This window comes from Lichenostomus cassidix, chromosome Z (assembly GCF_008360975.1).
Source record: "Lichenostomus cassidix isolate B80296 chromosome Z, HeHo_3.0, whole genome shotgun sequence".
Lineage (NCBI taxonomy): Eukaryota > Metazoa > Chordata > Aves > Passeriformes > Meliphagidae > Lichenostomus > Lichenostomus cassidix.
In genome coordinates, this window is record NC_139511.1 from 31,583,548 (window position 1) to 31,605,177 (window position 21,630).

At 45.1% G+C, this 21,630-nt stretch overlaps 1 protein-coding gene and 1 long non-coding RNA gene across 4 annotated transcripts in view; one reads left to right on the forward strand and one right to left on the reverse strand.

Annotated features, from left to right (window-relative positions):
* Positions 1-16,176, reverse strand: part of PSD3 (pleckstrin and Sec7 domain containing 3) — a 115,573-nt gene extending 99,397 nt beyond the window's left edge. For both annotated transcript variants that reach the window (XM_085042283.1, XM_085042282.1), the window contains exons 1-2: positions 16,010-16,176; positions 3,813-3,921 (exon numbers count right to left, since the gene is read on the reverse strand). In XM_085042283.1, the coding sequence (XP_084898409.1) occupies positions 3,813-3,921; positions 16,010-16,030 (130 nt within the window). In that variant the 5' untranslated portion in view covers positions 16,031-16,176. The remainder of the gene's footprint in view (positions 1-3,812; positions 3,922-16,009) is intronic.
* The window catches only part of LOC146424654 (uncharacterized), a 37,911-nt gene that overhangs the window by 6,015 nt on the left and 10,266 nt on the right, over positions 1-21,630 (forward strand). For both annotated transcript variants that reach the window (XR_014846741.1, XR_014846740.1), the window contains exon 2: positions 11,887-11,971. This is a non-coding gene — a long non-coding RNA (uncharacterized LOC146424654). The remainder of the gene's footprint in view (positions 1-11,886; positions 11,972-21,630) is intronic.

The following is a 21,630-nucleotide window of genomic DNA, read 5'->3' on the forward strand; positions in this document are numbered from 1 at the left end:
AAAGCAATCATTTCTATGATTGAGGTTCAGGAATGGGTTTGTTGCATGGGTCAAAGTATGTGTTTGGTTTTCTTTCACGTGTCAGGTCTGGCATAGTTTGACCCCTTGCAAAGGTGATTCAGGCCACACTGGCAGGAGAAAACAAGCTTTTTTTTTAGAATTCTTCTTTTGGTGGTTTTTTGGGGCTCTTTGTTACTCAGTTTTTGCTGGCTTGAGCTTGCTAAGCACACAGATGAGCACCAGAACTAGCATGAGACAAGCCATGGCCGCATATGTGTCACAGCAGACCATCTCTTTTGGCAAAAGCAAGCTGTTAAATGAGCTCAGTTGCCTCATGACACCTCACTGAACACAAAACAGCAAGTGACAGGCTTTCCAAAAAGCTATTTGTTTCACCAGGAATTCAAAACCAAGCTTCTTCCAGCAGCTGTTGGGAAAGACTAGATTTGCATAGCAACACAGACAGTATTTGTACAGGGCCTTTTTGTGAAGGATGAGATTAAACCTCTGGTACACAGGAGGGATGAAAGCTTTCTGCTCTTAAAAGCAGCAAAAACTGTTTATTAATCTTAAGAAGCTATTTTCTTCCTAACAACAGTCTTGGGTTTATTTTTTCATATAACAGGAATTATGGGGTATTTGGCCTTCATGTTTACTTAAGGAATTATTTTGTAGTATCCCCCACTTTTTTTCCCCAAGGAAGCATTTTTAAGACTAAGTCATGTTGCTGTGACTTATTTTTTTTTCCTTTTTGGTATTTAAATGCATTAATGGCAAAGTCATAAAAATCAGGACTGTAGCACAGCCAAGCCTAAAGATAAGTCTGCTCAATAGAGATCACTGTTTCCACGGCTGTTTCCAGAGGAGGAATGTATGTTTCCATATACAACAAGCACCCTTTATGTCAGTGAGTCTGAGAAGAGGTCTTGTCCAACCCAGCTAAATTCAGTTTCTAAAACATTTTCTTTTGCTGGAAGGCATAAGGCTGAGCTTTTGCCAAGGAAAGTGGCCAGGCTATGCAGAGGCACGTGGACATGTGTGGTGCATCCTCCCCAGTCCCACAGTGGGAGGCATCTTGCAGGGATATGTCTGCTCCCTAGCCCTACCACAACGCAGTGAGGATCCTGGAGGCTTGGACCTGCTTCTGCTCTGAGTAATGCATCCAGGGCAGGGGCATGGGCAACGAACAGGAGAGGAAAGGAGCCAGACAGGAGGCATCACACAGTAAAGATGAGCACATGAGGGCATCAGTGGTCACAAATATCCCAGATAAAACCAGACTGAAGACAGCAAAGGAGAGAAAATTTTTTACATGTGACAGATTTATTAGCATTTGAATATCATTGACAAAACCCCTCTTCTAAAGCCAATTTTTTATTTCCCCCCCTCTCATCTGAAAATGACCAGCAGCTTCAACCTGGAAGGTAAAAATCAGCACAGGAGCATATCAACAAAGGCTGCTATCGCCTACCTGGGTAAACAGAAGTGTTTGCCACAGTTGCCCCCAATTACTGCTCCTTCCTTGTGAACTGGCTTGTCTGATGAAGGGTTTCAGTACTCAATCAAAAAATATATACCCTCAACAGCATCCAGCAGGGCTGCAGTAACATGGCTATGGCCGAAAAGGCAAGAGTAAACCATTCAGCAGCTTACATGCTGTGTTCTGTTTCTGAGGCCAGCCACAGCATGGGTGAACTGCTTTAGGTTAGATAAATTACAGTTCAGTGTAACGGCCCACAGTGACAAGTTGTTCTTTTGATCAATTTTAAATGCCAGCATTTCTTCTGGCTCTGCCCCTGTCACTCATTTGCTTGAAATATTTCATACTTTGACCCCTAAAACACATATCTTCTTACTTTTAAAGAGAACTTTAGAAAGTAACATGTTTATTTGGATTTTCAGTGGTGTTTTCTCCCTTCCCCTCTAACACAGAGAAGAACAGAGAGACTTTCAGGCATAGCTGCTTCCCCAGACAGTACATGTCATGACATATTTGACATATATCAAATCAAAAAAGCCAGGATTTGGTGCACAAAGCCCTAGGTTTGTACTACTGGGCTCTCGGTCACCCTGTCCTCATTCATCCCCAGTTAATAAGCAGTTAAAACCTGCTCACTTGAAGAAAAAAGTAGAAGGGGCAGAACCACTCTCATTTATCCACAGTGGTCAAACAACTTGGAGGAGGAGGAGGAGAAGTATGATGAGGAGGATGAATTTGCCTGTGACAGCATGAGGACAGTCTGGGTAGGCACAATGTCTCCCAGTTTCCGGATAGAATTCACACATATTATACATTAACCACTGTTAAATATTTGCAAACCCTCCTGTGAGGGTTCCTTGAAACCACTCCCATTTTGCTAATTGTTAGCCCCCAATGTTAGTTTCTCATTAATAAAGGAACAGAAGAAGATCCAGAAACAAGGCAAGAAAAGAATTCAGAAACAAGGCAAGAAGCAGCACAGGAAAAATACAGAGAATTAGGCACGTAAGTCAATATATCTGGCTTACTCTTTGCCACCCTTTATTTTAGGGCTCAGTACTCAGCTTGGAATACCCGTCATATCTGGTAATTGTTTTGGCTGGTAATAACAATAGATTCACTTGGATTTATTAGACACAGCATACTTTATTTAATACCAATCTCTGGATATGTACCAATGCCTGCTGACAGTGCTCTCACACTGTGTCTTCCCAAGCAAGAAATGAGGTCATCATGATTCATGTAATAATCTGATACACACATAATCTGACACACATTTTGTGGCAATTTGGAAAAGTTTTTAAAATTCCTAATGAGAACCTTTTGGGTTTGGTTTGGGTTTTTTTTTTCCCTTTGTGGAAATTCTGATTTTTTCCATTTTGCTATTAGGATTTCCCAGTTTGGAAGACCAAACTTTATAAAATCCAGGAAGAAACTGTTCATTTACTTTCCAAACTCCAGTTCTGCTTTTTCATTCTTTTTTACCATGCTTTTCCTTTTCTTACTGAAGTGGAGGAGCCTACACAGTTTGTTTCTGAACAAAGTGCTGCCCTTTTCTGGCAAGAGGGGCATCTTTTTTAATTAAGTGACATTCCAGAAAGTTTGCAATTAGAAAGGATCAAGGTACGAAGAGAACAGCCTGAGGAAATGCTTTTGCAAAGAGGGCAGGGATTGTTGAAAATTATGATGAGGCAAGAGAAATAGGTACAATAACTACATTTATTTTCTTCTAAGCTCAGGCTCTGAAAAGATAGAAAATGCCCCGTATTTAAAAGAAGAGAACAGGAGCAAGACAGATCCTTAGGCATAACATTAGATACTGCACCTGGACTTCTTGAATTAATAACTACAGAGGGCAGAGCAGTTTGGGTACCACCTCAAATATCTAAATTAAAATCTTACCTACCTCTAGCCGTAAAAAGAGCAGCATGCAGACTACGAAGGGCATTCCTGGAAGGACCGCCAGGCAGAGATGGCCACGTTTCAGCATGTGCAATTGCACAATTTGTGGCTGACACAACTCCGCTGCAGAAAAGTGCAGAGACTCCCTCCACCCATGTGTCTCCAGCACATGAGTCCCTGCTGTCACATCAAAGCAGCCCACATGAGCCAAAAACAAAAGGTGGGGGTATAAGACATGGAACCACTGCCATTTTCTGGGGCCAAACCAGCAGGATCCTTTGGTCTGGTACTTGTGAAGGGCAGTATAGCACAGTGAGCAAAACCTCATGAGGTCATTAAGGGAGCAGCTTCTGCAAAACTTGCCTGAGTGGCTTAAGGGTTGGGGGTTTTTTGGGTTTTTTTGCACACAATAGTAATAAATAGCACTTACCCATTCCTGAAGGCTTCTCTTCTTCCAACCCAAATAAAAATTCATATTTGGCCTTGGCAACATTCTGGGCATGAGCTGATACATCATTATCCCGCACAAGTGCTTCTGCCTGAAGAGTCAAAATAAACAAAGCTCATCTACCTTTTAGTGAAAAAACAGCAGAAGGAACATGAAATCCCTTCAGGTGCACTGCCAGGTAGCATTTTTTAAGTATTCACTTCATGCTATCGCCACCAAGATCACCCAGAGTAGATATGGGCCAACTCAGAGCGCTTTTGAAGAGCTCATCTCTCTATCTTTGAACACAAGCATTTCAGTATTAAGCAAAGATGTGGTTAGGGCACCCAACCACTCACATCTTTAGCCAGTTTACCCACTGAAAGGCCAGCAGCACTGGCCACCTATCTCAATAATACCAGTTAGAGTTAAAAATATCAGGGGAATAGTACCAGAAATAGCAAATTTGAGTATGTATGTCACAAAACTGGGACCCATGGGAAAACCATAAATGTGGCAGGCTGTTTCTTTGAAAAGACAGTGGGGTAGAGAAAGGGAGGAGCAAGGACTACAACCTGGATGATCAAAAAAAGGATAAGGTATGCTAACATGTGTCTGTCTAAGGGTCCCTGTTGGGCAGCCCACGCGTGACCACTGCTGTTTAGGTCAGGACAAGAGCCCAATTTGGTTTTACAGCCATACCACACAAGTCAAACCTGCTTATCTGGCCAAGAGGCAGGGAGGGGGCACAGGGTGGTGAGCCCAGTTAGCAGGGGAACACCTGAAGCGGTGGATGGACAGATGGATTAACCAACCCATTCTACCCTGGCGTGGTGCCACCAGCACCTTCCCATTGCTGCTTTCTTGTAAGAAGCAGTTTGACAGAGTAAAGGTCCAGTTTCTCAGAAGAGAAAAAGTCTACATGTCTAAGATCAAAATACTTCACTGAACAGGTAGGGACAAAACACATCTCTAAGAAAAAGCACACACCAGCAATAAACTGTCGTGCAAAACCTGTCTAGAGTCAGCATTAAGTTTCTTCCCAGCTGGGCAAGACGGAGCCCGTAATTCTTCTGTTTGAAGTGACAGATAAAATAAATCACTAACTCTATAAATTCTTCAGTAAACTTTATATTCATGCTCTATGTTTGAGGCAATCTGTTGTTGTGGTACAGCAAGTCATTGCATGGCTCACATTGGTGAAAGCATTAGCTTAGAAAAAAAACTCTCAAAAAAAAAAAGTCAAATGAAACAATCTGCCCCCCAGGACAACAATAACTTTTATGCATTTCTATCAAATACCTTAGGATAAGCGTCAGCTACAAACAGAAATTCAAAATACAAGTGACACATAATTCACAGGCACACATAGTCACAGCTCTTTAATCAGAGATGGATGGAATCACAAATCCATACGTTCCTCCAAGGCCATCTGTCCAACAATTACATTTTCTTCCAAGAGTATATTGACAAATAGCTATCTTGCCCCATGCCCTAAAACAGTTTTTCTCCAGGTTTTCCTGGCCTTTTACGCTCATCTCTCCTCCTACCTTTCTGCACTGTGCCAGTTATGCAGGATTTAGTCCAACACCGCCCTGCCCTAAGTAGACAAAAGACCTTACAGAAGGGTCTTGGACTGATTTATTCACCATTCACTAGTCCAACTGCTCAGCATTAGGGCTTCAGTACTTTGATGGATGTGCTAACACCAGCCTACCAAATCCTTTGGGAAAAATGTGATGGAACAGATAAAGGGCTTTCTAGCACAAAGATGACTATCACAAGCATGACAAAATGGACTAGGAAGAAACCTTCATGTCTCTCCTGGCTTTACAGGGCTGCATTCATTCACTGGCAGGGAGGCAGGAAGGGCTAAAATAGAAATAGCTGGAGCCAGAGCACACAGGAGAAGGCTCTTTGTCTGCAACAGCTTAGACAGGGGTAGCTTACGGAGCCAGACAAAAATTCAGCCTACTCAGATGGATGTAAAGGGATGGGACAGCTAACAACTAGATGGTGCCAAATCCCAGTGACAGATAAATGAAATGGAAAATACAATGAACAGAACAGTCCAGTTGCTGAGCAGTCAGGAATTTCTGATCTATACCCCTCTGGGACACAGCTTCTCCATCCCTCAGCCCTGCTCTTTGAGATTTCACAGACATCTGCAGCACTTGGGTGTCCTTGCCAGCAAACACATGTTCCAGGGATCTGTATTTGCCTGTACCTTATTGTCAAGCAATGAAGAAGAGTCTGGTTCACAGCACCCTCTGCATCATCCAATAACAGCCACAAATAAATTGTCAAATTAATGGGGTTTTAGTGTATAGGGCATCATTTATGAGAGCTAGGTGCCTAAATAGAGGCTATAAGACCTTTGTCTTTGCATCTGAAAGGAATAACTTGATTTTCAGAAGTGCTCAACACTGCTGATGAGAATTACAGATACTGGCTTGTGTATAGGAACAGCTGAATTTAACATCTATTTAGGTTGTCAGAGCACTAAAAGAAAGTCCAGATCTAGGCTTTAGGGTAAGTTTATCATATATCATCCAAACAAGAAATATTAAAAAAAGAATGCAAGAGAAGGAAAAAATGAGAATGCTCTGAGATCAGAGCCAGTTTTTAAAACTACTGCTTTACCAATGTCCAAATCAAGAGACAACACAAGCCCTCTTTTTCTTCTTTTGATCTACCACTTACCCAAGCCTTGCAGAAGTCAACACGCCCCAAAAACAGGAGCCCAGAAGAGGGCTGGACAAACATTCATGGTGCTTTCAAGCTGCATTAGCAAAGATTAAATACAAGCAAGATTGAAAGGGATATAAAACTCCTGCTTAAGCCTTCTCTCTCAGCTCAAGGGCAAAGAAATCTGCATCCAGGTCAGGTCATTTTATAATTGCTTCCCTCAGAGGGTTTTAACTACCACCTTTGATGCATCTGGTCTTTCTCACTGCTGGAGAGGGTGATGCTTAGAGCACCAATCCCCTTAAATCAGCCCAGCTGTACATACATTTCTCATGAGCCATATACATATTATTTTTCAGTCCACTGATGCTCTGGACAGAGAGGCAGCAAGCTCCTGCCCATTTGTGCATCACTCTTGCAGTGCTTTCTGCCTGTTTGAACATGTTTGATCAAGCCCACTTCTCCAGGCCATAGTTTTTGGTCAGGAGTTAGGAAGGCCACATTTGCCTCTCAGTGAATTTTAGATTACATTTATGAGGCTGCATTAGTTTGGACTTGGCAGTCCTCACCCCTCAGACCTCCTGCCAGCACACAGGACCAGTTTCTACTGATCTCACACAAGGCATTAGCATGGGTCAACAGAGGTCCCCCTTTGCTGGCGTTCTGTTCTGTGCTTAGGGAGCAGAGATTGTTTAGGATATGCCCGTGGTGCTCACGGTGGTTTCAGGCCAGCACGGGAAGTGAAGCTGCTGAATCCGTGTCTCAGCACTGAACTGAACAGCAGCAGGATGCTTAGACCACAGGGTTCCTGCTACTCCAACAGGAGCTGCCAAGGACAGATAAGTCAGCCCAGCACGAAGCACACACATTGCCTCTGCTCTGCTGTCTGGACGTGTGAATGGAGCAGTGGGTCAGTATCTGCAAGCACAAATTGTTCCCACAATTCACCCTTTAGAGGTGTCTTTAGGCAGGCTCCTGATGAACACTGGGTGCTGCCTTTCCTGAAGCAGAGCTTCTCTCTCTGGATGAATTTGATTTCAACTCAAGCTCTCCTCAAACTGCCCTCCAAAAATCACCGTGGTTTTTAGATAGGTATAGTGAGTCACAAAAAGCTGAAAAAAATGCTTCTCCTTTTTCCGCAGAACAAAAGCACCAAAGCATCCTCTTTTTGACTTTCACTGAGGTTCTGGTTGGGACCTTTTTTGGGACAAACTGTTTTTGTCTTGGGGCTTTTTTTTTCTTTTCATACCTACATGCCAGAGAGCTTTAACTGAATATCAAAGTCTTGTATCTCACCACCATTTTCAGCTGAGCTGACAGGAGAGCTGGACTCTGTCTCAGTGGAAGGAAATAACACTGTCCGCAGCTGTTGTGACAAGGAGTGGATCAGTCTAAGCACAAAGAGCCAGTGTGAACCCATGCCTCCTGAAGCATTCACACTTTAGGTCATACATTTTCTTTGAAAATGTCTAATAAGGAGGAAGTATTCAAAGGAGCAGATAATTAAATGGCAAATTTCAGTCTGGATTTCTTCAGACTCTCTGAGAGGACAGATGCTGTTAAGACAGACTGACTCCTTGCAGGAGACGTGGGAAAACAATGCTTAAGAAAAAGCAGAATGGGATGGGTGCTCAAGCACAAGTCTTGAGGGAGCAAGAGTCAGCCAAAATTCTGGACAGCAAGAGACCACGCATGCTAAGGGAAACTTCAGCAGGAAGGGACCTAAGGACCTTTCACAAAGAACTGTCAGCTGGGACAGAGAGGTCAAAGCGTCCTCAGGCACGTCTCCGCAGCTAAGCCACACCATGAGGAAGCCTCAGCTTTACACGCTTTTGCACGTGCACAGCGCCTTTTCCCAGAGCTGACTGCCTTCCCCCTCAGCCACACAACCACCGGATGTCAGCTCCCTGACAGCAGGCAACAGCCCCTGAACTGCCCCACCACAGCAGTGCCCTTCGGAGGTTTCATTGAGGCTACTGGGGAAAAGCTGCACCACTGCAAGAAAGTGGAAAAAAGCCATGAAGAATGCCTGTAAATCAGTCTGCTATGAAGAACTTCACAGTCACACCTGGACCATTTCTAATCCCGGGCTGTTTGTTCAACTCTCATTGCTTCACCAACATCTCTAGCAGCAAAAAAACCAGTTTCCTGTCAGCAGCTTATCATATACCCTGATAAAGTGAGTTTATGCTCTCAGCAGGAATGATGGATAGAAGGTTCCCATAGATTTTAAAACCTTCTCCAGCAAGTTATAATGTCATGGACAAGTCTTTACAGAATCCTGCATTGAGAACTCTGCCTCTGCTGTCACATCATTCCTGCATGGTCATGAGCTTAGCAAGCCTCACTGCTTTTGACAGGTCATACCACTTGCTCTGAAAAGACTATGCTTGTTGAGTTTGTCTTAAATCACTTTCCTAAGTACCAGGATTAAATGCAGAAAGCTGGCATTAAAATAAACTTGCTAACTGGTGAAACCTAGTGCACCAACATCACAGGGAGAGTGCAGGTGCTCACAAAAAGACCACTACCAAGGGTTGCAGATTTTAATTCCATGTGACCTCATACACCATATTAGTGTTTTCCTCACACTTCTCCATGCTAATACACGTTTGCAATTCTTGAATTAAAGCATTAGTAAAATAGATTAAAATTCAAAAGAACAGGAGCTTTGCATGGCTAAATATCAGCTGGAGCTGCTAAAACATAATGCTAGGCATGGTTTTGAAAGAGAAGAAACCTCCACCTGGGTTTTAAACCAATTCCTATCAGGAGTTGCGGGGAGATGTACAGAAAACCAGAAGGTGGGGGTGCTAAGAAAGGGCTTGTGTGAGAGCATTGCCTATAGCTGCTGTCCAGAAGAGAAGTCTGGATTTTAGAGATGAGTAACCAAGTCATGTAACTTTTCAGGTACAAGAAGGAGGCAACTAAGGGATGTGGCAGAGGTGCTTGCTATCATAAGGGGTCTGAAAAAGGCAAAGAACAATCAGTGATTCAGCACCTTTTTTTTTAATGCAACAGCCAGAGGACAGCAAAAGAAGGTATGAGGAGTCAGCACCACGCCAAAGAGGACATGGTTCCTCATGCAGTTTGTAATCAAAACCACCAACCTCCTTGCTAAGCAATGTCACAGAAACCGAAATACTAAGGGACCTGACAGGCAGGGTGAATAAGTGCAAGGGTTTCAAATCCCCAACAATATAAAAATAACATCCTTCTCACAAATCTCTACACTGAAGTCTTCCTGGGCATCTGCTGACCTCCATGACCACATACATACTCCTGGGCTACAGCGACCCAGAATCCAAACCAGTGCAGTCAGTCACTATTACCTGCTCACCAGGCTTTGGCACGGCCCTGGACTGGACAGACCTCAGGCTCAGTACCATCCAACCAGCTCCTCTTGAGTTCTCCTCACAATACACCCCAGATTACCCCAGGGATTCACCAAAAGGCACCAGGACACCACAGGCTTCCTATGCCATTCCCAGCGCCACAGGATTTGTTTACTCACAGAAGCAGTCACGCTGGAGAGAGCAAAACTGAAAGGGTGCAGATACTATCAAAGTTGCTCTCCCTGCTCAAAGGCAGATTTCACAGAAGTTCAGGGTCTAAAGAGAGGCTCAGTTCAAAAATAAAGAAGAGTTGCTGCTTAGAAAAAAACCTCAAATGAATGCCTTAGCAGTAGTATTAAGCAGTTGCAGGTAAAATTTGTTTCCAGTCTGATCACCTTGTTTTAGACCTGCACTTGAGTTTTTCTCCCCTTAAAGAAATGTTTACGTTGTTGTTTGGTTGAAGTTAGGAAGCAGTCAGCTATTATACAGAATTAAATGCTTTTTATTATGCAAAGGGTGACGCTGTCTGAGCTATAACTACATGACTGTGAACAGCATATTAATTCAAAGTCTGTATGATTACACTTTAGCATCAAAGGTCACTCAGCATTTTCTATTTGCCAAGTCAGTGATTTTTGATGCATGCTGTATGGACCTCTGGATGTCTGTGCGTTATTTCTGAAGTATGTGCAAGAATCAAAACAAGCCCTCTGAGAAGAAGGCTTTAGCTCACTGAACCACCGTGTTCTTCGACATAAAACAGAGATAATGAAAAACACCCAAAACCTTTGTAAAGCTACAGTGCAAGTATTTTTCCCAAGCTGTGTCAAAGAGCATTGAGGTGGGGGTTGATTTAAGAAAAAACTGTGTAAAGATAGCATCTTTTACTCAGATAATTCAGTGTTGCATATAGTAGACATCTTGCATTTACTGTTTTTGTTCAATCTGTTCCAGTATATTTAGCAAACTGACAGACTGCTTCTCTTCAGCAGGTAGTGTGATTCCATCGTCTTTAGGCATCTCAGATGGCACAACAGTGTTTAGACAGGCTACAGGTCTGCTCCACATGGATTTCTACTCCATGGAAGCTAGAATTTGAATATGCCTAAATGCCTCATGAGCATACCAGAAGTTACTTCTGTATCTTTAAGCAACTAAATTATTTCCAAAACCCCAGCCAACATCTTGCTGTCCCTTGAAAATTTGCAGACTGCATCCTTTGCCATGTGCTGTACATTCTTTATGTCCAGCTAAATATAAACTGCTTTTATGGATGGAAGGACAGGGTATTGGGAGAGTTCATCTTCCTTTTTCAAATCAGTATTATAAACATAATTTAAGATAGTGTCCCAAAGTGATTAAAATATTCCTTTTCAGTGAATGGTAAAGAACGCTCAAAAAAAAATCCCAACAAACAAAAACACCACACACCCGACCATCAGACTACTCTAAACAAGAGCCACTGGAAGAATTTACATTTGCAGAGGTGTAAAAACTTGCATTTTCTCGGTGACAAGTCCAAACTGTTGAACTACAACACAGCAACAGAGTATGTGAAAAGGGGTATGTATCTCTTTCTAACTTAGACATACCTTATTGATTCTGCATGAATATTTCATATCACATATTTAAATTAATTTTACGTCTTTCACCTCAGCAGTTCTTTCTGAGCCTTAACGAGATTTAACAGAAGTTTTTCGGAACAGAAATTTGACTGAAGTTTGATCTGAGCCATCTTATCTCTGGCACAATTGAGGCAGAAGTGAGAAGTCACATTGACATATTTCTCCTGATGTACATGCACTGAGGGACTGAAAATATTGATGCAAGAATGTTTGCTTCCTTGCTAAGAAAGCACACCTTAAGGACTGCAGCATCCTTGGGCAGCTATGGCCCTGTGAGCAGTCAGGAGCCAACAGGCAGTTTCAGCCATGGGAGGAAGACAGAAGACATAAAAACATGCTACATCCCCCACAAGCAGTACAACACAGGCCAGCTGGCATTTGCGTCCCACTGATGAGGAAGTAAATGCCTCTTCTTTTTTCCTCATTTAGTCCCAGCAAGTCCACAGACAAGACAGCTGATGACAACCAGAACTGGTACTAGAATTGGTTTCCTCTTGAGAAAAGGGCTCCCCTGGTAAGTGTTCTTCTGTTAGCACTGACATGCAGACATATCCCAGGCCTAAGTGCATCTTGCCATCACGCTTGGCATTCATTCAACCTGGGAGATGCAGCTATTACTCAAATGACACTTCCCATTTGAAAACTCTTGTAAAAAAATAATGAGTACACTTTGGAGGTAAGCCACCTCTTCCACTGTGCCATTTCATGCCAAGAGAAAGCAAGTCCCATTCACTGCTTCTGCAAAAAGGGAGGCTTGTATTATGTAATCTGTGCCATTTAGGTTGTTTTCTTACTGCTCCCCGATGACTGCATCACAGTTTCAAGATGAGGGCCTCCTTTCAGTCAGAGAATCATAGAATATTCTGAGCTGGGAGAGACCCATCATGATCATCAAGTCCAACTCCTGGCCCTGTGCAAGACAGTCCTTTCAGCAGGCAGCAAAAAGTTGCTGTGGCTATGACGTGATGTGCTCAGCAAGCATGACGGCGACCAGTGTGTTTCTGCCCTGGCAGGCTATCCTCAGAAGCCAGCTCCAGCCTGGTTTCCTTCAGCTCAACCCAGTAGTCGTGACGCTGAAAATCTTTTCATGCCGTTAGCAAAGGGAGCCACAGCAAATGCCGTGCACTTCCCACAGCTAGCACCGGTGGCTGAGGTACTCGGTGGAGGTGGAAATGCGGTGCTCACGCTCTGACGGACAGCTTGATCCCTGACGGACAGCCTGATCCAGTGCCCAAACAGGTTTTTTTACTTACAGCATCCAGGAAGTACAGTCAATTCAGGAGCCATTCAAGCTTCAAGGGCTAGATAATACCCGAGCTCCTCTGACTCCTGATTCAACCCTGTAGCAACCAAGCCCGCACCCAGAGGGCTAGCTCTCACCCCACCCTGCTTTTAAGCACCATCCACAACCTGCCTTGCTCATCGCTATAATGCAGAGAATAAATGTTTGGATGCATTTGCATCCCAGGAGTCTGTGGTCTCAAACAGGAGCTGGCAAAAACGCAAGAAACATCTCAGAGCGAGGAGGAGCTGCACTCAGAAAAAGTATGTGGAAACATACTGCAGAAGGATACTTCAAACAGTGCCATTCCTGAGAGGAGTAGGACACTTACGTTCAGAATTAAAGTGTCAGGCAGACACTTTGAGCTGGTCTCAAACAGCTTTTTCATCTGACAGAAGCATATCATTTCTACATACACACACGCCCCAATTTCACATCACTGCAAACAGGAAAAAAGGGCTGGAAACAATCTCTGTGATGGTGCAGTTTGGAGGGCAGGAATACATTTAGAAAGACAATCAGAAGTTAAAGACACAAATTGCACAAGACCTAAATTTTTTTATCTGCAGACCCATTTTGCTGTACAGTGACTGTCCAGAGAAGCTCCCTATCACACATACCCCTTCTCAGCCAAACTTCCAGAGCAAAGAATCCACACAGAATTTTACAGCCCACCAGAATGCAGTGAACCACCCAGGTCACAGAGCAGGTCTGGGTGGGACAAGCAGATCATAAATCCCTGCTACACCAGAAGCCAGGTCTCCATCAGAAGCCATTTGCAAGGAAAAGTCCCTTCAAGGATAGTGGGTGGCACACATCCCTGCTGAGCCCAGGGACATTGCTCCCACCTTTTCTGGGTGAGCTTGACAATACTCACACCGAATAACTCTAACAGCTGCTGTACCCTGGGGATCCTCCACACTTGCAACACAGAGGTGGCCTGGAGCAGGATACTCTGGCTGGTGACTGACTGCCCCAGTCTTTGAGTTTTGGCAGCAATTCACAGGTTTGTCCAGCCTCAGCTGAAGCACAGCAGCCTGGCAGATGGCTCCCTAGTACCCTGGGGACCCACCTAATCTTACTCTGCAGACACTACCCCCTCCCTCCCTCCCTTTCTTGGGCTCCCTTCACTAGGCCACTACATTGTGCTACCTCTAAATTATCTCTAAATCAGCACCAGCAGTACCCCAGCCTCTTGCTCTCTCTCAAGACCCTAACAAGCAAACAGAGGGTTCTCCAAAGAGAAACACATGCCTCAGAGAAGCCTGAGAAAAATCACTCCAGCTCTCCAGTCTGCCAGCCTATCTCTCCATGAAGCAGGGATTGTTTCAAGCAATCAGCTATTGTCCATGAGCAAAGAATGTTTATCAGGCATGGCCAAGGCACCCTTCCTTTGCACTGGTGGCCTTGTGTGGTGTGCATCTTGTGCTGCCCCAATGCTGAATCTTGCAGCACTTGGCTCAGAACATACTCATGGAGACAAGTGCCTGCAGAGATGCTCCTGCAGAGAGCCCTCTTCAGCTCACAGGAATCAAACCCCAAGCCATCTCATACCAAAGCTCCAAAATCAATTGCCAGACTTTCCCAGTGTGATGGGGCAAGAACAGAAAAGACCGTGTTGGGGTGGAGGTGGGGAAGGGAAGTACTCTGAACAACATCCCTGTCTTTCAGCTGTGCAACTTGACAACAGTAAAGAACGATTTGCTGAAAAAAAAGCCACTGGCATGTTCATTAGGATCCTCACTGCTCTTTTCCCTCTCAATTTCATGGCACAGAGATGGAAACAGTAAATCAAACAATCTGCTTAAGCATGAATAGCACAAGAGAACCACTTTCACACAGATCAGTTGTACAAGAATTTTCTGTGTGGATTAAGAACTTCTTATTTTTTTGTTTCAAGTTTTGAAAACAGCTTCATGTAAGTTTCTTGAAATTTTTTTAAACACTGCCACTACCACAAAGGATGTTCTTACACTCCCCAATGAAGCAAGGCTGTAACTGAATGGGCAGATTTGCAGAGGGACTCCTACATGGTTAACCTCACCTCTTTCCCATCAAAAGCATGCCCCCAAAACAGCTCTCTCTCTGTGTAAATCAACAGAGCTAGGACAGATTCACTGAGAGCATTAAACTGGTAACATCTGCTGAAACACAGCAGCTAAGGATATGACTGATGAAAAAGCATTTGGAGTAGAAAGAGGCTTCTTTCTACTAGCTAAACCAGAAATGCTTGGATGACTCTCAGTCTATTACAATCGCTTCAAACGCTGGGTGTGCAACCTCCAGTTTCGTTACAAATACTGCATTTGACTTTCTCTCTGTTTTAATGGCCTTACGCATAGACAGAATTAAAGCGTAACTGAAGCTACAAAACTAATAGTACTTGCAGCTGCCTATTACACACTCAAATCATTTCAATAACATATGCATGTGGCTTGGCCTGACAGTATGCTAACTGGACCCTGTGGGAGCCAGGTAATTGCTGTTTATAGCATGGAAATACTCATCCATATGGGAGTTAGCAACTTCAGTGGGTTTGTGTGAAGTTCAAACTCATTACAACTCTGCGTTTATGTTCCCATTGAGAAGTGTAGCTCCAGTTCCCAAAAGCATGGAAGAAGACAGCACCTCAACTGAATACGAGCATCCTTGTGTAGTTTAATATGCTACAATTTTACACTTTTGGTTAATTCGTCTCAATCCCACTCTTGCCCTGAAAGCGCAATGCTGCTATTCAGCCAAAGGCAGACTTTTTTTGACAACGTCTCGTTTAATTCAAGGATTCGGCGAGATTAAGAGAGCTTGTCAGCGCAGCAACAGTGCTGATGTGTTACACAGGCAAGTTACTTGGAGACACAAGCAAAACCAACTGCACGGTATGCAGGATGGGGGATCCCAGCCCCGAGGTGCAGGTCCCAGTGCAGCTTCCCTGGTGCAGCTGGTGTCTCTCGGGATCTAGCAGTAATGAGCACAGAAGCGGGCTCTGAGCTTTTTCCCTTAGGGCACTGTGAAAAGGTCTGGGTTTTTTGGTTTTTTTGTTTTTTTTAAAGGAAAAAGAAATTGAGAGAGAAAAGGGAAAACAATAAATGGAAAGAGGAAAAGGGGTATGGGAAGAAGGAAGAAGGAAAAGAAAAAGGATAAGAAAAAGGAAATAGAAAGAAGAAAAAAGAAAAAAAAAGGAAAAAGAAAAACAATTTGAAAGTAAATGGGAAGAAGTGCCCCCGGCTGAGAGCAACTCCCGCACCCGCACGGGCACACGCCGCCCCTTACCGCACCGCCGGCTCCCTCCATCTCCCATCGCCGGCCGCGGCGGATCGCAGCCGCCCTCCCGCCGGGCCGCGCCGGGCCGAGCCGCGCTGTGCCGTGCCGGGCCGGGCCGTGGTGCCCCCCGGCCCGCAGCGGAGCCGGGCAGCGCGGCGGCTCCAGCGCGGTGGGCGCGGAGCGACGCGGGCCGGGCGGCGGGCCGGGCCCGGCGGGGCGGGGCGGCGGCCCGTGAGGGGAGGGCAGGGGAGACGGGGGCGGGGGTGGGCGCGATCAAGGGGAGGGGAGCGGAGCGCAGCGCAGCGCCCCACGTGCTCCGCGGAAAGATTAAAAAAAAAAAAAAAAAAAAAAAAAAAAGTGGGGGTAGAAAAAAGAAAACGGGAATTATTTTAGGATTAGCAAAGCAATAGAGTGAAAAGCACAACCCAGAGCGCGGGCCCGCAGCAGCGGCGCTGGGCAGGAACACATCCAAAGCCCGCGGGGGCTGGGACATGCCGTACTCTGCTCCTAAATCCCCTCAGTGCGGCTTGCAGTTGCTGGGGTGGGGGAAAAAAAAAGAAAAAGAAAAGGAAAAAAAGCAGAAGCCTTTTCCAGCCCTGGGGCTTTCCCTCGCAGTCAGACTTCAAAAAGCAGAAGAGCGTAGATGTCTTCGGAGTAACCTCATCTGAACACTCGTAACTGATTTTCCACTTTTGTTTTTTTTCACAGCTCGCTGGAAGCTCTCTTGCATCGTCAGGTTTTAGAGCACGCAGCCACATCATTAGAATTTCTCTAACTAGGACCTTTGCACGTTGTTCTTTTCAATAAAAGTGGGGTTTCTCTGCCAAAAGCTGTGCTTTAGAAAATACCCCCAAATCTCATTAGTCCAGTTAGAGGAGTTAACTGCACAAGTAGCTGGCAGACTGCATAACGGAGGATGACAGTTTCCGTAGGTTCAGTATATTTGTGTTTTGTACAGCAGCAGCTGAAAACTTTCTTGGTTTTAACCCATCAAAATTGAGGATAGGCTTTCTGGAACAATCTCCAAGGACCAGGAGACTCTGAATACTCTGTATGTTTACTTTGTCCAGAGCATGTGCAAAAAAAGCTGTGTGTTAGGCAGTAGGCAAGGTTGTTTTCTGATGCTGTGCTGTTCTGAAAGGCTTTGGACAGTGCTGGTGGTAGAAGTGCATCACCATGAAGTCACTGACGTAAGTGTACCACACCCAGACAGAGAAGCATCTCTGTGGCTGAGGAGGCAGCATAGCCCTGCCTTGTTCCCCACTGGCCTCACAGTTCAGTGCCAGAGCCACCCTCTCTGCCAGCACTGGGCAATCTCAGCATTTCTCCAGCCCCATGGAAAAAGAAATCCACTTCTGGCAGGATGAAAGTAATTCCAGGCATAATGCGTGAAGCACCCTGGCCTGAAGCTTTCCCTGTTTGGCAGTAAGACAGGAGTAGCAGCACCATCTCTGGGCTCTTCCAACTTGTCTGGAGGCTCCATCCAGCAGCACCTCCCCATGCTCTTCCCAATAAGGGTGTGGCATGCAGAGTTCATATGCTTCTCCTAAGCTAAACCCACTCTTTCTCATCTCTTCCTGCTCCACACTTACCCAAACAGTAGTGCTCCTGCCTTACACCCACAGCAGCCGGCAGCAGACTGCAGGTGTACACTGTATTTCAGAAGGCATTCTGCTCTTTCCCTGCTATGTCCCCTCTCCCCATCCTAAGCCTCTCACCTGTCCCCCAGCACCACCAGCTGTGTTTACCCAGCTATCCCAGGAGCAGAACACAATCTTCCCCCATTAGGCTGCCCTACTCAGCAGCCCTCCAATCCAGTAATTTCTGTCCTCTGGAAACAGGTGGACGAAAACCTGTCTTTCCATCTCCTGAAACAGCTGGCACAGGTCCCGAAGAGGCCCCTGTGATGCAGGTCCTCTGTACCCATTGTCTGTGGCTGAAGTTCGCCAGCAGAGCTGGGTGATGTGCTGAAGGGCTTCAGCCCTCTCCCCCAGCCGCAGCTGTGATTCCAAACATGTTTTGGCCCCGCCAGGGTTTTGTCCCATCTGTCAGACACCCCTGAGGCCCCAAGAGCCAGTGTGGGGGCACAGGCTGCAGATTCCCCATCTGTGCCACATCTGAGCTGGCTAATGCAGCGGAAAAAGAAACCACCCAGCGCCTGGGTCTCTGAGGAGTTGATGCACTCTGCTTGCCTCTTCCCTGACAGGCTGAGGTCATGCTACTGCAGGCCAGAAGGCAGCTGGGAGCAAAAGCAGGGCTGGACTGGGGGGCTGGTGCTGCTCCTTGCAACGCACATAACCCTGCCCTGGGCACCTAGGTGGTGGATACAGCCACTGCACTCCAGTTTGGAGGTTTTCCCTCCCTATTTGTGTTGATTAGAGTTTGACCTTTTCTTTCTGATCCAGGCATCTGGCCTTAGGCACCCAGACATTTAGGCTGCCAGGAATATGCTCTGTGCCGAAGGACTGAGAGAGGAGAGCATTTGCCAGTCTGGGGCAGGATGATCCTGCAAGCCTCTGCTATGCAGGCATCTAGCTTTGGTTATCTTCACTGCAAAGGAGGGTGATGGGGTCCTGAAATTGGCACAAGCTGGCATTTCTTACACCACTGATCATTGTTTGCTGCAGAAGGGCCATATTAAATCCTAAAACATTTCTGTGAATGGGCAATCAGCAGAGAAACGTGGTGGGTTTAGTACATTTATGAAGGAAATCTGTATTTTTTTGTCCAAAGTCTTGATATAAGTTTCCAGGTAGTTATATAAAAAAGTATAAAAGAAATGTCACCAAAACCTGAAACAAAAACTGGCAGCTTGCTGAGTAGTTATGAGCTATGTATCACAGTTACAGAGTACTCTTAATTGCTTAAGAATTTAAGTTTGAGCATACAGCATGTATTTTCACACAATCCAAATAGAAACTTTAAAAAAACAAAAACTCACACAGGCATTTAGCCTGTGTGAAGGTGGCAAAGAGAGAAGTCCAGCCTGGTGTAGTGGCTAAGCTGTCCCGAATTCCTCAGCCATGGGCAGTCATTGGGAGCAGGGAGACAACACTGGGAAGGCGACCTGCCTGTGAGTGAGTGCTGGGCTGAGCCTGAGCAGGACACAGGAAATGGGAGACAATATCAGAAGCTGGTGGCTGTGGCAGATAGAAGTGTGAAAGCACCAGGAGGGATGGCTGGATCTCACAGCTTGGCTGAGGGGGATTTTTATGAGAAGTGCCCAAACTGCACAGGCAGTTGCTGGGGGTATTTTGGGGGGCAGAGCCTTGCATGGCCAACTGTGCTCCAGTAATGCTATCAGCTGAGATTGCCAAGGTAATGGCAATATCAATGTAATGGCAGTATCAGTGGTAGTATCAAGTTTGGGTATGCCAGGTACCAAAACTGGTACCCAGGGAAAAAAATTATTTATGGTGGACTGCTTGTTTGCAAAGAGTCTTGAGTGGAAAACAGGAGGCCAATAAACAGGAAAATAGGTAAGATAGGCAGTGTCAAGGACTGCCAAGGTGTGTTTGTCAAGCAAGCCCACATCCAACCACCAGAGTGGGAACAGGGCAGCAAACCAAACCTGTTTTTTTGACTATAACACATGAGTCAAACCTGCTTTTGGTCATGACATAGGGGCCATAGGGTGCTTTCTCTCATCACCAGGGCAGCACCTAGCTGGATGCATGGATTGAGCATTGCGGTGTCAGTGCCTCTTCCAAACAGATGGCATGAATCTCTTCCTACTACTTCCTAAGACAAACTTAATTGTCTGGGTCAAAAATTCAAAACTGAAAAATACCCTACCTCACCATCCCACCCTATAATGGAAAAAAATAAAAAGGAAAAAGAAAAAAGGAATGTATCAAAATCAATTTTCTGCAAAGATTAACCAATGCATAAAGTCTGTAATTTTTTGCCTATAAAGTTGCTGTCTTGCTCATTATTCTTCTCAGACAGAGAAGTAGTACAGGAAACTCACTTCCAAGTAATTTTTCCATATTCAAAAGGTAGAAAACCACAAGTAAGCAATCATCCAGGTACTCGCCAGAAGATTTCTCAGGACATTGAATTTCAAATCAAATCTCTTTGATTTGAAATTTGTCTGGCTTTTGTCTTGAGGGAGAAGAAGGCTAGCGATATAAAAAAATAATGCTATCATTAAAAAACCCTGACCAAAACCACCACTATCTACAAATGGAAAGACTGAGTTAATCATTTATTGGATTTTCCTCTGTGTGTCTGGATTTTCTGGACACAGCTGGGAAAACATTTTTTTTCTTGTTATACTCAGAAAAACATCATCATCATCACAATCAGTTTTTTTCTGAATTAAGGGTGGAAAAGAAGCTGCACAACGGGAGCAGCAAACTTGGAAGTGAGGTGCAGACTGAGAAAAACCAGGCATGTGTAAAGATGGTAACCTTTCTATTATTTCTTAAAAAGAGTCAGGTGTCAATCATTATAGTGAGGCCCAGGGTGACAGCCTGGAATTGGCCAGTGAATACACTGGTTAGTTAGCCAGCTTCACTGTGAAAAGGTGTATGCTGCAAGCCATGCCAGTGTCATCATTCTTCACTTGGCTTTTTCCTTACTGGTTGTAAGGTTTGTTTGGCCTCATACCCAAAGCGTCTGGAAACTTCCCTTTTGTGGGTTAACTGACTCTTGTCCTGCTCCTTCCCCCATGGACAATTCTCTAGAGTCTTGTTATGCCCAGGAAACGATCCAGAGATTTCCCTTCACTCCCTCCTCCATCTGACATGTTCTTTGGGAGGAAAGGAAATGACCAACATTCCCTGCCTGGGGAGCCCTGTAACTGGCCAGAATTAGACCATTTGATGGGAAATCTCAAATATTTGTTATTCCACCCATCAGACTGTGGAGATCTCCAATTTTATAATTATTTCCAAAAGCAGGGACTTCACAGCCCCAGTACCTCCCCTCCTGGGTGAGTCTTTAGAAATCTCCTTATTAGCCCAGGTCAAGCTGAACACAGAAAATCTTGCTGAATATCCCTGCTTTGGCAGGTTCTTGGTTACCTCAAGGGTCTCTGCTGTCACCTCCTCTCTTTATCTTAACCCTTGCTCTTCCCCATGTCTAGCAAATATCTCTTTTTGACCTTCTCTTTAGAAAAGGGCTGCAGGGTCCTGAAATCAGCCCATAGGTAGAGGGTACCACTTTCTGAGCAGGCTGCCATCCCCTCCCCAGCAAACAACCACAGCTCCTGGTTATTTGTGTGGAATGGATGAACCCACAGCAGAGAAAGGTCATTAAATCTTTTCCTTGCCAACTCCCTCCAAAAGCAGCCTGAGGCAGCAATTGTGGTGTCACCTAGGGGCCCTACTAAAAGTTTGCCAGAGTGAAGACCATGAGGAAGGGTACCAGCCAGATTGATGCTGCTCATGCTCTTCCCAAGCATCTCCAAAAGTGACAGAGAAATAGTCAGTTGCTCCTGGGCTAGCAGGTCCTACTGAGATCTGCTCCTACTGCACCCCAGCACTAAGGGTACAACTTAGACTTCTCTCTGGATGAGGGAAAGCCCTCCATCCTGCTTCTGACAGGGAAGCAAGAGACTGGGTCTATGAGTTCAGGATACTCCAGGAAGAGGAACACCAACAGTGGAGGCAGGGAAAAAAGAAATT